The sequence below is a fragment of the Pan paniscus genome, chromosome 19 (assembly GCF_029289425.2).
Source record: "Pan paniscus chromosome 19, NHGRI_mPanPan1-v2.0_pri, whole genome shotgun sequence".
In the NCBI taxonomy this organism is placed as follows: Eukaryota; Metazoa; Chordata; class Mammalia; order Primates; family Hominidae; genus Pan; species Pan paniscus.
This window is the reverse complement of record NC_073268.2, coordinates 85,333,791-85,351,264: the sequence shown is the minus strand read 5'-3', so window position 1 is coordinate 85,351,264 and position 17,474 is coordinate 85,333,791. Positions and strand designations below refer to the sequence as shown.

Genomic DNA, 17,474 nt, shown 5'->3' with positions numbered 1-17,474 from the left:
TGGCATAGAGACTCCATTAAATAAGGCTTTGATGTCTAGCAAATTAAAAAGTAACACAAATAGAATTCATTGTTCACCAGCAGGAAGAGGGTAGGTTGTAGGTTCATATCTAGGGTAGCAAGCCTTATTCTCTTACTCTACATTAAATACTGTCAAAATTCCGGTTCACCATTAATTTTGTACAGCTAGGCAACTTGTGAAATCTCAATCTACAACTCCCATGATTTATGTATTCCCATCTGATTTATCTGTCTAAGAAATGTATTAATGAGATGTGGGGACTAGAGTTGCCACCATGGCAACCCATCAGTATGGCTTGTTTCCCTTTCCTAGATACGGAAGCTCAGAAAGGAACATCTTCCCTGAAGCTGCTTACTTAGTACTGGGACCTGGTAACTATGGAAATTTAGATTGAGATTATATGGCTACATTGTTTACAAGGTACAAATAGTTTGATAAATAACCTGTTCAAACAGACAGTAAAATATGTCAGGGTCCATACATCAATTTGTGGCAATCTTTTTATTAGTAGGTCTTATTTAGTATTCCCTCTGTTAAATTATTCTTACAACTGCATTACATCTGTATTAGTCTGTTCTCAGGCAGCTATAAGTACATACCCAAGATTAGGGAGTTTATAAAGAAAAGAGGTTTAATTGACTCACAGTTTCACATGGTGAGGGAAGCCTCAGGAAACTTACAATCATGGTAGAAGGCACCTCTTCACAGGGCAGCAGGAGAGAGAATGAGTGCCGAGTGAAGGGGGAAGCCCCTTATAAAACCATCAGATCTTGTAAGAACTCACCCTCTATCATGAGAACAGCATGGGGAAAACTGTCCCCAGGATTCAATTGTCTCCTCCTGGTCACCTTTGACATGTGGGAAGTATTACAATTCAAGGTGAGATTTGGTTGGGGACACAGAGCCAAACAATATCACCATCATAATTTTGTCATTCATCCTATAAGGGGAATTTGATATCTTCCCTTTTATGAGTAGGTAGCCCTTGTTGAGTGGGTGGTGACATTTTGTGGGGGAAATGAAAATATTTGCATATTCTTGCTTATTATATGTGTTTTCTCATTGGTAGCATTAATAATATTTACTGTATACTATGATGCATAGGACCTGGAAATTTAAATTGGTATAAGAAGAAGCTTTCGCCTGGGTGCTATGGCTCAGGCCCGTAATCCCAGTACTTTTGGAGGCCAAGGAAAGAGAATCACTTGAGCCCAGGAGCTTGATACCAGCCTAGGCAACATGGAAAAACCCTGTCTCTACAACAAAATACAAAAACTAGTCTGTGTGGTGGCATGCACCTGTAGTCCCAGCTACTTAGGAGGCTGAGGTGGAAGGATCGCTTGGGCCTGGGAGGTAGAGGTTGCAGTGAGCTGTGATCACGGCACTGCACTCCAGCCTGGGTGACAGAGCAAAACTTTGTCACAAAAATAAAGAAAGAAAGAAAAGAAAAGAAAAAGACAAGTCAAGAAAAAGCTCTTAACCTAAGACTATTTACAATTTAATTGAAGAGATGGTAAGTAAATAAAATGATGTGAACAAGATGGTAGTATGTAGGCAATTGGGAGGAGAGTGAGATCATTTTGTCCAGGGTGATGAGATTTTTGGAGAATTGGGTTTTGGTCATGTCATTTTGAAACAAGAGTAGGCCGGGCGCGGTGGCTCACGCCTGTAATCCCAGCACTTTGGGAGGCCGAGGCGGGCGGATCACGAGGTCAGGAGATCGAGACCATCCTGGCTAACACGGTGAAACCCCGTCTCTACTAAAAATACAAAAAATTAGCCGGGCGTGGTAGCGGGCGCCTGTAGTCCCAGCTACTCGGGAGGCTGAGGCAGGAGAATGGCGTGAACCCGGGAGGCGGAGCTTGCAGTGAGCCGAGATCGCGCCACTGCACTCCAGCCTGGGCGACAGAGCGAGACTCCGTCTCAAAAAAAAAAAAAAAAAGAAACAAGAGTAAAAGCATGAGCAGACAGAATGAATGACAGAGAACATTACAAGGATAAGAAATGTAAGAAATAAATGCCTAGAATAGTAGTAGAAATGAGTAGACGTCTGAAGTTAAGGCAGGTTAAGGCTACTAGTGAGAAGTGTTGGGGTGAAAGTATGGTTCAGTAACATGTTAACCAAGTTTATCTTTCATGTATATTTCTTTACTTGGCCCCAAATCCTAGGCCATTGAGAATTTGTAACTAAAATGTTCTAGATGTTTCCAAAAGAGACACAATATATCATGGATAGTTTTCATTACATGCCTTCTTTAGTTTCCTGGTGTAGTTTTTTGAATATACTTATCTCCCTTTCCCCCATCCCCACTGCTAGATCTTTTAATGCAGGGGTCCCCAATCCCCAGGCCAGGGACTGCTACCGGGATCTGTGGCCTGCGAGGAACCAAGCGGCACAGCAGGAGGTGAGCGGAGGGGAAGTGAGTGCAGCTTTATCTGTATTTACAGGGGCCCCCCATGGCTGGCATTAAGGCCTGAACTCCGTTTCCTGTCAGATCAGCAGTGGCATTAGATTGTGATAGGAGTGAGAACCCTATTGTGAACTGCGCATGTGAGGGATTAAGGTTGCGTGCTCCTTATGAGAATCTAATGCCTGATGATCTGTCACTGTCTCCCATCACCCCCAGATGAGACTGTCTAGTTGCAAGAAAACAAGCTCATGGCTCCCACTGATTCTACATTATGGTGAGTCGTATAATTATTTCATTACATGTTAGTGTAGTAAAAGTAGAAATAAAGTGCACAGTAAATATAATGTGCCTGAATCATCCCCAAACCATCCTCCCTCCCCCAGAAAAAACTGTCTTCCATGAAACTGGTCCCTGGTGCCGAAAAGGTTGGGGACCGCTGTTTTAATCATCAAGGATTCTGACGAACCTCTTTGAATTTTCTATTTAATTCATATTCCATAAGTAAAACTTGATTCCTTGTTTGTTTGTTTTTCCCCTAAGAATTTAGAAAGCAGAGTGCATGTTGGGGAGATCTGGTTTAAATTCGAGAAGCAGATAACACAAAGACAAGTAAAAAAAAAATACATGATGTACACAGGATTGACAGAATAAAAAAAAAGTCTTTGTGCAAGGGAATGTGACTATACAGAAATGTGGAAAGGAAAATATGTAATGTTAGTGTTAATAACTTTTGACCCCATTTAGGTCACTTTGAGTAATGAAGCTCAAAACACTAGATTATATTTTTAGCAAAGTAAGTGCAGTATCCAGTCTCTCACAGATGTCATGTGTCTCAGGCCGTTTGGAAAATTCAGCATCTGCCGCATTCTCAGTCTTTGATGAGGACACTCCGCGAACTACAAGCACCCTCAGTGGGAGGACCTCCCAGGTCGGGGTGTGAGGGCGAATGAGGAGGCTGGGGAGGGGAGGCAAGAGTTACGGCAACGGGGCCACAGCACTCCAGATGCTGCGGCGGGAGGAAGAGGGGCTGCAGAGGACTCAAAACGCGTTCAGAGAGGCCCATCCAAATGCCAGGAGACAGAGGGCAAGGATGCTTAAGAGGAGACGTGACTGGGCGAGGCAGATGAGGAGAGGGCCGTGGGCCAAGGTCACCCGCTAAGAGGCGGCAGGTTTACCACTGAGACACGAGGCCGTGGTTTTTGCCCGTGCCTCCAGAAAGAGCGTGGCGAGATCCCCGCAGAACCCAGGCGTGGAAGGCCCTGGGGAAGAGCCACGAGGCCCGACTCTAGCGGCTCAGGGACCCTGGGCAGCGGCGCGCCACCGCTCGCCCCACCCTCAGCCGCTCTCCTCTTCCGGGCGCGCCGCTTGCCTGCGTGCGCCGGGACGCGCGGGGCCGAGCGTCTGAAGCGCGCCCGTACGCGGAGCGGCGTTTTCTAGGAGCCCCGCCCTCAGGTGCGCTCTGCAGGAGGCGGGGCGCGACTTCGGCGCCGCCAGCTTCTCCAGCTGGCCGGCGCGCTGCCGGCTCTGCCTGCGCCAGGAGCGCGCGGGTGCGCGCGGCCGCGCCCTCGCACAGATCCCAGCCGGGTCACCCGCACTGAGTCAACAGACTGAGCGCGTCCAGGCCTGACAGCTCTGCGACTCGGGCCCTGAGGTGAGGCGGGCGTCGCGGGCGGCGGCGGCGCTTGAGGCAAGCCTGGGACAGCCGTCCCTGGGGGAGTTGAGGGGACGAGGAGGGGCTGGCCAGCGAGGGACGGCGGGGAGAGAAGGGGAGTTCGGCGTCTGAGGTGTGGGGTGAAGCGGGCTCGGAAGCGGGCAGAGGCGGCGAGCTGAGGGAAACAGACCTCCCTCAGCTCCCGGGAAGCGCGGGTTGCCAGCCTCGGGGATGCGGTGGGAGCGCCCAGGTTGCGGACTTGAGGGGGTCGGGGCCCTGGGGCGGGGGCTCCGCGAGGCTCCCCTGGGACCGGGTCCGGCCGTGGGACTTCGGGACACTGCCTTTGCCTGGACGCTGTCGTTCCACCCTCAGCAACCTCAGGGAAAGAAGGAAAACAAATATTGATGTAAATTTCCGTCTGAACAGCTGGGTAATGAGCGCTTACTCTTCCCTGCGAGGTTACGCGCGGATCATTACCTTGCGTGTTAAGAGGAGTTTCAGTGAGAAGAAAATGCGCAGATCTCATGACACAGTTTGGGAGGGAAATTCCCTGATCCTAAAACACGAAGAGGAGCTCCAGGTATGGAAATACTTAATTGGATCGGAAAGCTGGGCAGGCTGGAGCTATTAAGCTGAAGGAGGGTTTCCCCTGGGCTCCTCAGGCTTCGATTTACGTTTTAAATAAATAAGTCCGAAAATAATGAAGATAATAACCACGTTTACTTTCTACAAGGGCGTTCTGAAGGAATCTAAGGGAAGAGGAGTATTTGCTGGACGACAGCTTTAAGCCAGGCTCGGTATTAGCTCTTTTCATTCTGACAGCAACCCTGTAGGATTGGAGGGGGTTATTCCAGTTGGGCAGGTGTGGAGAATGGGCCTCAAAGAGGTTAAGTAACTTATTAAGGTCTCAACTAGTAAAAGGATGGAGTTGAGATTCCAACCCGGGCTGCCAGACCCTAATTCTGGTGCTTTATTTATTATATTTTGTGTTTGCCGGGAGAGCAATATTGTATGTGTTTTAGGGAAGACTCCATAGTAGGGAACATTATTAGGGCAGTTAGGGCTTTGTGGGTATTTGTGTTAAAATCAAACTAAAGAGGCGTTAATCTTTGCATGTGTGCTGTTTGAGTATATTTCCTTTCAAACATTTAGTGTAGGGAAATCTTACATTCACTATAAGAGCAAATTTATTAGTACATTCCATGTGTATTGCATGTCTTTTATTTTTAAAGAGACAGCGTCTCGGGCTAGAGTGCAGTGGTGCGATCAAAGTTCACTGCAGCCTTGAACGTCTGGACTCTAGGGACCCTGCTGAATAGCTGGGGCTACAGGCGTGTGTCACTGCGCCCAGCTAATTTTTTTTATTTGTTTTTCAGAGACGAAGTCTTGCTATATTGCCCAGGCTGGTTTGTTGCATGTCTTTTACATTCCAGATACCATACTATGTGCCAAGAGTACCGATATGAATACAATTTATAATCTCTGTCCCTGAGTTTAGTTGAGAGGGTGATTGCATAAAAGAATTTTATGATATTGTACTGTCATAACTTTTCTAGTATGTAAATTAGTTGGATTAAAAATAGTTTTAAGGGCAAGCTTTTAAGAACCTATTATGCATAAGAAAATTTATTGGATGACTTGTCCTCTGTGTACCATTGCATTGTTATTTTCTCCCTCAGCAAGAAACACTGTCATAAAATTTAGGTTAAATTATATTGACAACTAGCATTTTTTTTTTTTTGAGACAGGGTCTCATTCTATCACCCAGGATGAAGTGCAGTGGCAGAATCTTGGCTCACTGCAGCCTTGACTTCGCAGGCTCAAGTGATCCTCCCACCTCAGCCTCCCAAGTAGCTGGGACCACAGTTGTGTGCCCCTACACCTGGCTATTTTTTTTTTTTTTTTTTTTTTTTTGGTAGAGACAGTGTCTCTCTATGTTGCCCAGGTTGATCTTGAACTCTTGGGCTCAAGCCATCCTCCCACTGGGATTGCCACGTGAGCCACTGCACCTGACTGCATTTTGTTTTATTATTGCACCACCTTACAGTAAATTTTAAAGCAATAAAGAAGATGAGAGCATTTGTAATTTATCCCTTTTTAAGCTAAAAGGCATATTTTGTAGTGCTTTTATTTCATTGATTGAGAAGCAAATGATGTAGCTAGGCAGGAGTTTGTTTCATGTGCCAGATATGTTCCTAATTTCTCATTCCAAAAATATCTTAGTTTAAAAGTGTAGCTAATACCAAATTGCATTTAATTTCTTGTGGTTCAGAGTTGTAATGAAATCAGTCTTCAGTTTAGGCTGAAATGGCACATTGTTGAAATGTATAACATTACTTTGTGGTGGATTTTGGAAATCTCTTTTAATTGCTTCAGTTTTCTCAGTAAAGTAGGATTCAAGGTCATAATCTGAGGGTGATCCTACAGATGGAAGCTTTGGAGATTTGGGGATTGGGAGAGTGATGGACTAGTGGAATATGTGATTGCTAGGAAATTAAACATGACTCACAGTTGTGAAAAGTACAGTAGAGGAAAGATATGAGTGCACAAATTAGGGTGTCTAATTTTGGATACCAGAGACTTCGTAATCCATTCCCAATGCCTGCCTTTACTGTGTTATCTAGAACATACATCTGCACCCCTTGCTTCAGTTCACTTTGCCTTATGTCTCTGCCATATGGCAGGTATCCCTGTTCTTCACAAAAGTCAAGCCCTTTTGTTTGGGAGTCTAGCTTTACCATTCTTTTCTTTCTGCCTGGAAATTCCATTCCACTCCTTTCCAGGCTCTTTCTCTCTTATCACATTATATTAAATTTTATCTCTCTGCAAAGTTAATGACAGTGTCTAACTTTATTTTTTTTTGCCTCGTAATGTTGGATGCATAAATCCTTCAGTAAATGTTAAGTGAATATGCCACTTTTCTCACTTCCCCTCTTCTTCCTTTTTACAGGAGTTGACCAACTTTTTTTGTAAAGTGCCAGATAGTAAATATTTTAGGTTTGCAGACAGTATGGTCTCGGTCTCAATAACTTTACTGTTGTAGCACAAAAGCAGTCATAGATAATACATAAATGAATGAGCATGGCTGTGTTCCAATAACACTGTATTTATAGACACTGAAATTTGAATTTCATATAATTTTTGCATGTCACAAGATACTATTATTATTTTTCAACCTTTTAAAAATGCAGAAGCAGTGTTCCTCATGGGCTGTGCCAAACAGACTGAGGGTTGGATTTAGCCCCCACCTCTTTCATCATAGTTTGCACATCCTTGATCTTTAAGGACTCTCAGGAAGCCTTGATAAAGGAATCTGTGGTAAGATGATACTGGTTATAATATTTCCATTGGTGGTGGAGAAACAAAGATAAATAAGACTGTTGTTTTTTTCATCAAGGATCTCATGGTCAAGTTCAAGATGAAAATATATAAATAAATAATGGTGACAGGGTATAGTTACTGCAGTTACAGTTATGTTTACTGGGTATAGAGGTAAAACAAAGGAGTGATAATCAGCTCCATGTCAATGTTAATAATGACATTTAGGCAATATGATTAAAAATTGAGTTTATTTGAGCATAAAACTTGAGGATGGTCACACAGGAGGACACAGACTCCTAAAGGATGAGGTAAATGCTCCAAAGTGGAGAGGTTTGAGGGTCCTTTACATAGGCAAGGCCTGGGGATGCTTAACAGGGTTACATCATTTTTCGTACGAGGTTAGTGCATAGTTAGAGCAATTCAATTAGTTATAGGCAGTGTTTCTTTTTGGGGGAAGGGTATATTTAACATTTCACATTAAGGATGTAATGGTCAAAGGGTCTTTTATCACAGTCAGGGGTCTTTTATCCCTGGCATCATCTGGTGTGATCTAGGAACAAGAAAATAAGGAAGGAATTTCATGTATAACAAAAGGTCAGTAATTAAGAGGTCAAGCTTCATGACCCAGTCTCCAAAGTCAACCTTCAGTGCCAAACAACGTTTAGAAGCCCCAAGTAGACAGACTATCCATTTTCTGTTACATCTGCTTAGGTGGATGAGAAGTAACCTCTAACAGTCATTTGTTGGAGGTAGGGAATGTATTTTCAGCTAGCCTTTCTGGAAATCTTTTAAGGATGCTAAGAAGGTGACCACGTTTCTTATCAGGATGGCTCTAAACATCAGGATGACTCAACTTATTTATTTTATAGGGTATAATCTTAATTTGTTTATCACAGAAATAAACATGGATATGTTTTTAATCAGGTCTCTATGAAAATAATTTTAAAAATTTAAAGTTATTTTACCTGCTACATAATAAATGGATTGTTTATTCCACAGATATTTAGTACCTCCTCTGCTGTGCAGTGAGTTGTTTTACTAGCTGAAAATATTTGAAGGAGATAATGGTATCATTAGATAAGTGATGGATTTTGGGGGGGAGGCGGGGGAAGAGAGAGGCTCTTCTAAGGAAAGCACTGCTTTTAACAAAGGCAGTAGGTATAATAGTAGAACTACCTTAGATTTTAAAAAATACTTTATAGCTTTCAAATTTCTTATTTTAATTAATTAAATTCATGCATCCTAAATAATTTTTCTCTAACAATTATTTCTAAAGGTTATGTACATTTTTATTACTTTTAGTGATGTGGAATATGTTTCGTAGGACTTGGAACGTAGTAACCAGTACTTTTTTTTTTTTTTTTTTTGAGACAGAATCTTGCTCTGTTGCCAGGCTGGATTGGCACAGTGTCAGCTCACTGCAACTTTCGCCTCCCGGGTTCGAGTGATTCTCCTGCCTCAGCCTCCTGAGTAGCTGGGATTACAGGTGCCCGCCACCACACCCAGCTAATTTTTGTATTTTTAGTAGAGACAGGGTTTCACCATGTTGGCCAGGATAGTTTCTGTCTCCTGACCTCGTGATCTTCCCGCCTCAGCCTCCCAAAGTGCTGGGATTACAGGCGTGAACCACTGTGCCTGGCCGTAGTAACCAGTACTTTAAGATAAATTAAGAAGTGAATTTTTGATGTTGAACTTTGGATTATGCAACTCCTGGTCTTTAAGTCAATTAATACATTAGAAAAGGAAGATGGGCTTTAGTAGGCTTTCCATTTTCTTGCAATTTATTGGATTTAGTATAAATTATTTTATCTAGTAAATTATTTATCTCGGAAAGTTAAATTTGATTAAATCTTTAGAGATGTTAGGTGTTTAAAACTCACCTAATTATTATTTAAAGCCCTACAACAAACTTAGCACATTTCTCAGGTATGCTGTGGAAGTATGGAAAATAACTTTTTTTTTTTAGATTTTGAACCCGTATTTCTCTTTGTGCCATTGTTTTTTAACAGCTAAGAATTGGCTTTGTTAAAGAGTGTTTTAAAGTATTTCATTGGTAAGATTTTGAGTTGGAACCATACAAATTCTGCTTTGGTCTTGTATTAACTCAGCTGCTAGTGAGTGAACTCCTAGATATTGCCATTTAGAGGCAATTAAACTTAAACAGTTAAACTTGAGGCAGGCCATGCATCTTTTTACTGCGTTTTTCTCTTATTCTTCCAAAAACCATCACATAAAGCTATAAAATTTTGGAATTCTAGTATAGAAAGAGGAAATGTATAGCTCCATGCTAAATACGGGGTTTCTTGTATCCCAAGAAAAGACACCTGATAAGTCAAACCCTTCATAGATGTCCCCTTTTTGGTCATGTCTCATTTGTAACTTTGCAGCCCTGTTTTCACATATATGCTTCTGTCAGGAACACCGCTTTCATGTCACCTCTGCTGTGTGGATCTCCACCTTTCTTTCTGGAAACCTCATTCTTTCATCCACAAGAGTTGTTCCCATCTCAAGATATTAACCCTTTATTTTTGGGTGTTCGTCAATATAGAAAAGTACTGCCTTCCCACATTCTTCCTTCATCCCAGTTTTCCCACCCTAACTCCCTGTTAGGCTAGTCAGTATTGTCCTTTGGGATTCCAGACCCTGCAAAACAGTGGAGGATGTGGTGAAGAGAGGGGCCTTTGTGATTACCGTATCAGTGAGAGTTGTAATCACCCCTTTTTTTATTCTATCTTGTTTCTCTGTCTTCTCCTCAAAGGACAGGTATAATCTCTCGACCAATTGTCAAGAGACAATGTGGTCTCGACACCTGAAAAGGAAGCCAAATATTTTCCCCAGCACCTCATCATTTGCAAAGAATTTATAGGGTAGAGTTAGTGTTTACATTATTATGCAGACCAGTCCTTGCTTATTTATTCCCCATATCCCTTTTCAAATGGGGCCTGCTTAGACACTGTGGACTGGCGGGTTGGAGGATGCAGCAGGCAAAGAGGAGGGTGAATAGGTACGTTGTTGGGTCAGTTTACAAAGACCTGACTATAGCTTTGAAGTTTCTGTTTTAGATCAACATTAAAGTTTAAAGGTTTATGAAGAATTAATGTTAAGAATGTTTCATTCTTTTCAATCAAACAGCTAAACCATATATTTCATACTATGAAGAAAACCAGTGATCAGATGGGCTTAAGAGATTTTTTTTTGTTTTAATAACTTGAATTGAAGCTCAAGATTATTGAAAGTTAATATTTTCATATGGTTAGACTAAAGCTTTTGAGTATAAGAAAAATCAGATTGTTGAGGTCATTCATAATACTGAGTCATTGGTATAATTTGATGACAGAGTTTATACTTTCATCATTTTTTTCTCTCTGTCCTTTTGCAATTCATTCTGTAGGGTTTCTTTGACTCACGCTTCAATTTAGCTCACTAATTCGTCTTTAAATGAAGTTCACCCCATCTTTTAGTGCTTTTTTATTTCTATCAGTTTGTTATTTCATTTCTAAGTTCTGTAATTGCTTTTTTCTTAATTATCTTTCTCTTGTTCCAAGAATATGATATTCTCTATTACTCTTTTAAGGATATTAGTTATACTTTTATACACAATTGTGATCAATGTGTATAATTAGTTGCCATGTACAAGCCACCATTTTCAGCTTTTCATGTATTAATTCTTTTAGTCATTTTAACAACCCAAAGAGGTAGGTACTACTATTGTTGTATTTTACAGATAATAAAACTTAGGCACAAAAACATTAAATAACTTGCCCAAGGTCTTGAAGTTAGTATGTAGCAGAGGCAGGATTCATGTTTAGTTGGTTTGGCCTCAGAGGTCATACTCTTAACCTATACTACTTTGGGCATTATTAGTTCTTATGTTTATTAATTTTGGTGCCTTTTTAATATTGGTTAAGATGCTTTTTGCAAGAAATAGAATCTGATACTGGTTAGCTTAAGTGAAAATGAAAATATATTGGGAAGATAATAGGACATTTCACATACTCCAAGGAAGAAAAATCGAGTTATGAGCACAATAGGTGTGGTACATTAGAAGAAAGCTTAGAGTAAGAATGTGTAAACTTTCTTTCTTAAATGTTGCCATTCATGTAATTCAGTTTCCTTGACTTCCATCCAGTCTGTGGGTCTCTTAGTTAATTCTGCCAAGAGAAATTTTAACTGACACAGCTCAAGAGTAGTGGTGGTGGTGGTGATGGTTTGTGTGCGTTGGGATGGTGTTTGGGGAGTTGGTTTAGTTTTGCTTTAAAAAGCTGTGATGAGAGGTGGAGTGGGTGGGCAGGTTTTTTAGACAAGGCCCTTAGAGACTCAACCTTGAGTTCAGGAAGCAGTTCTCAAAAAAACAAAAAATTTTGTGAATCCATCTACTCTATGAGTCTGTTATATAAAAATGAAGAGTTAAGCATCCAACATTCAAATTGGATTAATAATTTAGTAGCATTCACAAAATCAATGTGTTTTGGCAAGTAACTTGAGAATGTTCATGCTGCATTAGGTTAGTGTTTCTATGTTTGTATTGTAGCAAATAATGCTTGAATGAGTACAGCTTTCTTCCTTCCTTCCCTCCTATTATCAACTCTTTGCTAAATGTGATATAACATAGTTGAGACTGTTAGAAGAATTTATTTATTGACCATTACAGAAGTTTATTTAACAAAGAGTCTAATATGAAAATATACATGACTTAATTTTTACATCATAGTAAAACAGGCCCTTTTGAGAGGGGGACATGGGTTTTTCTGCAGAACAGCCATTATTTATACTTGTTCCAAGGCTTCTAACATGATGATGCCATTACATCGCATTACCACCATTCCAATATTGTTCTGTTGCCCACTAGTTGCCATCTCCACACATTAATCTATCACAAGATTCATAAAGGGATCAAATCCCCCACAATATTCCTTGGACATGTCTGCCACCATTTAATTTTCAATGATAACTTTTTGTCCATCAATTTTTTCAACTCGGGAGGGTAAGCTTTGCTCACACCTCCTGTGGTAGAACCTGTGGTGTCTACTCCACAGGTTCACAGATGCCTTGGAATGGAATGCTGGAAGAATTTATTTTAATGTATCTTCTATTCTTGACTGCTTTTGTTTTGCTGTTTTTAATTTACTCATTTAGTATTTTTACAGTATGTCTAATTGTTTAATTACTTTTTTTACTATGTAAGTAATACATAGAAAAAAAGCATGAAGAAAATAAAAGTTGTCTTTAATTCCATTGCTAATTTAAGCAGTTCTTTCCAGTCTTCCTTCTGTGCATATAAAGAAGATGCTCATTTAAGCCAAACTTTAATTATATATATTTACTGGAAAAGACAAACTGCCTCTCAAAAATTATGGACCAGGCACGGTGACTCACTCCTGTAATCCCAGCACTTTGGGAGGCAAAGGCAGATGGATCACCTGAGGTCAGAAGTTTGAGACCAGTCTGACCAACATGGTGAAATCCCATCTCTACTAAAAATACAAAAATTAGCTGAGCATGGTGGCAGGCGCCTGTAATCCCAGTTACTTGGGAGGCTGAGGTTGGAGAATTGCTTGAACCCAGGAGCCGAGACTGTGCCATTGCACTCCAGCCTGGACAAAAGAGTGAGACTCCATCTCAAAAAAAAAAAAAAAAATTGTGAGTTTTCTTTATTTAGGTGTAGATAGTCCTCCAGCTTGGAACAGATGGTCCTTGTTTTGGAGGAGAGTTATAGCAGTGGCCTCACTAGATAGGTTTATTTAAAACAAGGGCACAGCAATTTCTCTGGAAGGTTTAACAGGATTTTGTTGTTGTTGTTGTTATTTCCCCTGCTATCTTCTCAATACTTCTTAGTATGCAGAGATCCTAGGTTACTGGGTTGAGTGTATTTGAATAGGGGCAGTGGACGTTGCAGTTGAGACTCTGACCACTTCTATTTTGAGTTCAGCTGGAATGAAACCTCTGAAGAATCGAGATAGCTCCAATAGAGGTCCACAGGCAGAAAGGATTTCAAGGATCTTCAAAGGGTAAATGTACCCTGGAAAAGGGATACTGGACCTGTGATAGGTACAATGATTTAGATCATTCAGTGTTATTTTTTGAAGTAATTTATTAAGGTAAAATTTATTTCCAAGGTAAAACTCCTTACCTTGTAAGCAGTTTCTCCTCATTCTTTACTCTCCCTGGCCTCTGACAATCACCAGTTGGCATTCTGTCCCTACATTTATCTTTTCTGGAAGTTTCCTATAAAGGGAATCATATAACATTTGACATTTTTAGTCTGACTTTCACTTGACATAACGTTTTGTACGTTCATTTTAATTGTAGCATATAGCAGTACTTCATTCCTTTTTTTTTTTGAGACAGAGTCTTGCTCTGATGCCCAGGCTGGAATGCAGTGGTGCAATGTCAGCTCACTGCAACCTCTGCCTCCCAGATTTAAGCAATTCTGCCTCAGCTTCCTGAGTAGCTGGAGTTACAGGAACGTACCACCATGCCCAGCTAATTTTTGTATATTTTTTTTAGTAGAGACGGGGTTTTGCCATGTTGGCCAAGCTGGTCTCAAACCCCTGACCTCAAGTGATCCACCCGCCTTGGCTTCCCAAAGTGCTGGGAATACAGGCATGAGCCACTGCACCCTAGCCACTTCATTCCTTTCTATGGCTGAATAATAATTGTATGTATATGCCACAGTTTGTTCATTTATCTGTTGGTAAGTATTTGGGCTGTTGCTACCTTTCTGCTATTCTGAATAGCACTACTGTGAACGTGTGTGAACATGTACTCAATTGAGTCCTTACGTTCATTTCTTTTGGGTGTATACCTAGGAGTGGAATTGTGAGGTCATATAGTAAAACTGTTTTTCTCAGCATCTGAACCATTTGCTTTCCCACCAGTAATGTATTCCACTTTCTCCGCAGTTTCTTATGAGAAGTCTGCTCTCATTCAAATTGTTACTCTCTGTAGGTAATACATCATTGTTCTCTGACTGCTTTCAAGATTTTTTGTTGTCTTAATTTTCAGCAGTCTAATTATAATGTGTATGGGCATGGATTTTCTTTATGTTTTCTGGGCTTCACCAACTTTCTTGAAACTTATGTGTTTATATCCCTTGCTAAATTGGAAGTTTTCAGCCATTAAGTCTTTAATTTTATTTTTTTTTAGCATTAATACTCTTTCTCCTCTCCTTTTATAAATCTGATAATATGAAAGTTAGACTTTTTGTTATTGTCCTATAGTTTTCTTTTTTCTTTTTTTTTTTTTCTTGGAGACAGGGCCTCACTTTGTCACCCAGGTTGGGGTGCAGTGGAACAATCTGGGCTCACTGCAACCTCCTCCTACGGGGTTCAAGCGATTCTGTTGCCTCCCCAGTAGCTGGGATTACAGGCGCCCACCACCACACCTGGCTAATTTTTGTATTTTTAGTAGAGATGGGGTTTTACCATGTTGGCCAGGCTGGTCTTGAACTCCTGACCTCAGGTGATCTGTCTGCCTTGGCCTCCCAAAGTGTTGGGATTATGGGCGTAAGCCAGTGTGCCCAGACTGTCTCACAGTTTTCTGAAGCACTGTTAATTTTTTAAAAATCTTTTTTCTCTCTGTTGTTCAGATTGGATAATGCCTATTGATAATCTTCAAGTTTTCTGACTTTTTTTCTGTTGTGTTCATTCTGATTTTGAGCCACTCCATGAGTTTTATTTATTATTGTGTTTTTCTGTTCTAAAGTTTCCATTTGTATTTATTTCTTATTGTGTTTTTGTGTTCTAAAATTTCCATTTGATTCTGCTTAATGTCTTGTTTCTTTGCTAAGATTTTCTATTTTTCATTGCTTTCAAGAGTACTTTCGATTGTTTGCTGAAGCCCTTAAATAGCTGCTTTAAAAGTTTTATCAGATAATTTCAAAGTCTGTGTTATTTCAGCATTGGTATCTTTGATTTTATTTTCTTAGTAGAGTTGCTATTTTTTTTTTTTTGAGACGGATCCTTGCTCTGTCACCCAGGCTGGTGTGAAGCGGTGCAATCTTGGCTCACTGCAACCTCCGCCTCCCGGGTTCAAGCAGATCTCCTGCCTCAGCCTCCTGAGTAGCTGGGATTACAGGTGTGTGCCACCACATCCAGCTAATTTTTATATTTTTAGTAGAGACAGGGTTTCACCATGTTGGTCAGGCTGGTCTCAAACTCCTGACTTCGTGATCTGCCCACCTTGGCCTCCCAAAGTGCTGGGATTACAGGCGTGAGCCACCGCACCCGGTCAGCTATTTTCTACATGCTTCATTTGCAGTGTAATATTGGATTGTATGAGACTTTGGGTTTTGTGTTAATACCTACGGAAAATGTTGATATTTTCTCTTAGCAGGCTGTCAACCAGGTTAGGTTCAGGTCATAAGTTTCTACCCACATTCTTTGAACTGTAGTTGTCATTTTAGTTTATTTTTCAAAAACTTTTGCAGTACCTTTTTGGTCTGTCTTGTGTGTGCCTTGCAGTGAACAGTCTGGATTTGGACAGTGGTCTGTCTGTTAGTTCAGTTTCTCAAGCCTTTGTCACACTAATAGGATTGGATTTATGTATGTCCAGCTTGGGAATTATTACAGGAATTAAAAACAACTTTTTAGAGTGCTTTCCTGAGCTCTCTTTCTATTTGTTCCCCCTTCTACTTTTTGCTTCCCTGTGGCTGCTGTTTTATCCTCCAGCCAGAGAGCTAGTGTTTATTTTCTCCATTGTGTTACACACTTGTGCAGCTGCAACCACCATATCCAGGGCCCAATGGTAGGAGGTAGAGAAGAAAAGCAAAAGGGATTGGCCTCATCCTCTTACAATGATAGTTCAATTGAATAGAGAGAAAGGTTTTCCTGCCTCAGAGTGTTGGCTGCAGTAGGCTTTCGTTACTGTAGTCTGGCCCTGTTACCATGGGATTGCTTGCATGTGGGGATACAGGAGAATTCAGAAAAGAAAAAAAGATTTGCTATTTCTACATTCTCCCTGAGCATTAAGACTTCCCTTGCCCATTCGTCAATTCAAAGCTAAGGCTTCTTCTGGAGCTGCCTCTGTGGGCGGTTCGGGAGATACCAAAGGAGAAAAAGTACCACTGTTGATATGGTGGTATTTCAAATTCTGGTCTACCCTATTTCACATGCCTTGTTTACTTTTCAGAGCTGACAGATTGCTGCTCCATGCATTCTGTCCAGTTTCCTAAGAGAGACAGCTTGGAGTATGCTTAATCCATCTTACCTGGGACTGAAACAGCTGCTTATTTTGCCATTAAAAATTACATGCAGTTTACTGCATGGCTCCAGGTTTGTTTGTTTGTTTTTCCTCTTTAATAGGTTTATTCAGAAAACATGTCTACTGCAATTAGGGAGGTAGGAGTTTGGAGACAGACCAGAACACTTCTACTGAAGAATTACTTAATTAAATGCAGAACCAAAAAGAGTAGTGTTCAGGTAAGTTAAATAACTCTTATGCTTTTTTGCAGTTTATTTTGCTTGATATATTCTATCTTGAAGCGATGATTTATTTTGCTAAATATATTTTTATTATAATTTTATTTTTCTTTGCTTGTAAAGTAAAAGCTTGCCATGTTAGCCACAGAAAAATAACTGAATTACTTAATGCTTTCTAAATGTTAAAAATTTCAATAATAATTTCTACATTTAGTTAATTTCTAACATCTGTGCTTCATTTTCAGCTTTTAGGCATGTGTTTCCTAAGTTTCATGAACTAACATTCCAAAATAACTTTGATTCCAGAGTTTTATATCCCACAACCTCGTATTTTATGGACTCTAGATTGAGTTGCCCATGAGTATTAATATTATGACACAGATTTGTACCCACAGCATACATTACTTTTGATAAGGGTAAAAGAAAGGAAGAACTTGGGTAACCAGCTAGTAATAATTTCAAAGGATGAAAACATATTATTCATCTTCCCTGAAACTGGTAAAACAATTAAACAGCAAGATGATATAATAGCTCATTTCTACTAAAACTGACCGTAGAATTTAATTCAGTATGGTTTTGGTAGTATACATTTAGGTATAATTAAAGTATGATTTCTAATTCAGAATTGAATAAAGGCATTTTTGTGGTGAA

The 17,474-nt window shown here is 40.5% G+C and overlaps 1 protein-coding gene and 1 pseudogene across 2 annotated transcripts in view; one reads left to right on the top strand and one right to left on the bottom strand.

The window, feature by feature from the left end:
* Positions 1-2,883: 2,883 nt before the first annotated feature.
* The window catches only part of ABCA5 (ATP binding cassette subfamily A member 5), an 81,572-nt gene continuing 66,981 nt past the window's right edge, over positions 2,884-17,474 (top strand). The window contains exons 1-3 of one of the 2 annotated variants that reach the window (XM_063599365.1): positions 2,884-4,083; positions 4,510-4,663; positions 16,707-16,823. In XM_063599365.1, the coding sequence (XP_063455435.1) occupies positions 4,517-4,663; positions 16,707-16,823 (264 nt within the window). In that variant the 5' untranslated portion in view covers positions 2,884-4,083; positions 4,510-4,516. The remainder of the gene's footprint in view (positions 4,084-4,509; positions 4,664-16,706; positions 16,824-17,474) is intronic. The other variant, XM_003808943.6, reaches the window with a different exon arrangement.
* Positions 12,171-12,397, bottom strand: LOC112437583 (small nuclear ribonucleoprotein G-like; annotated as a pseudogene).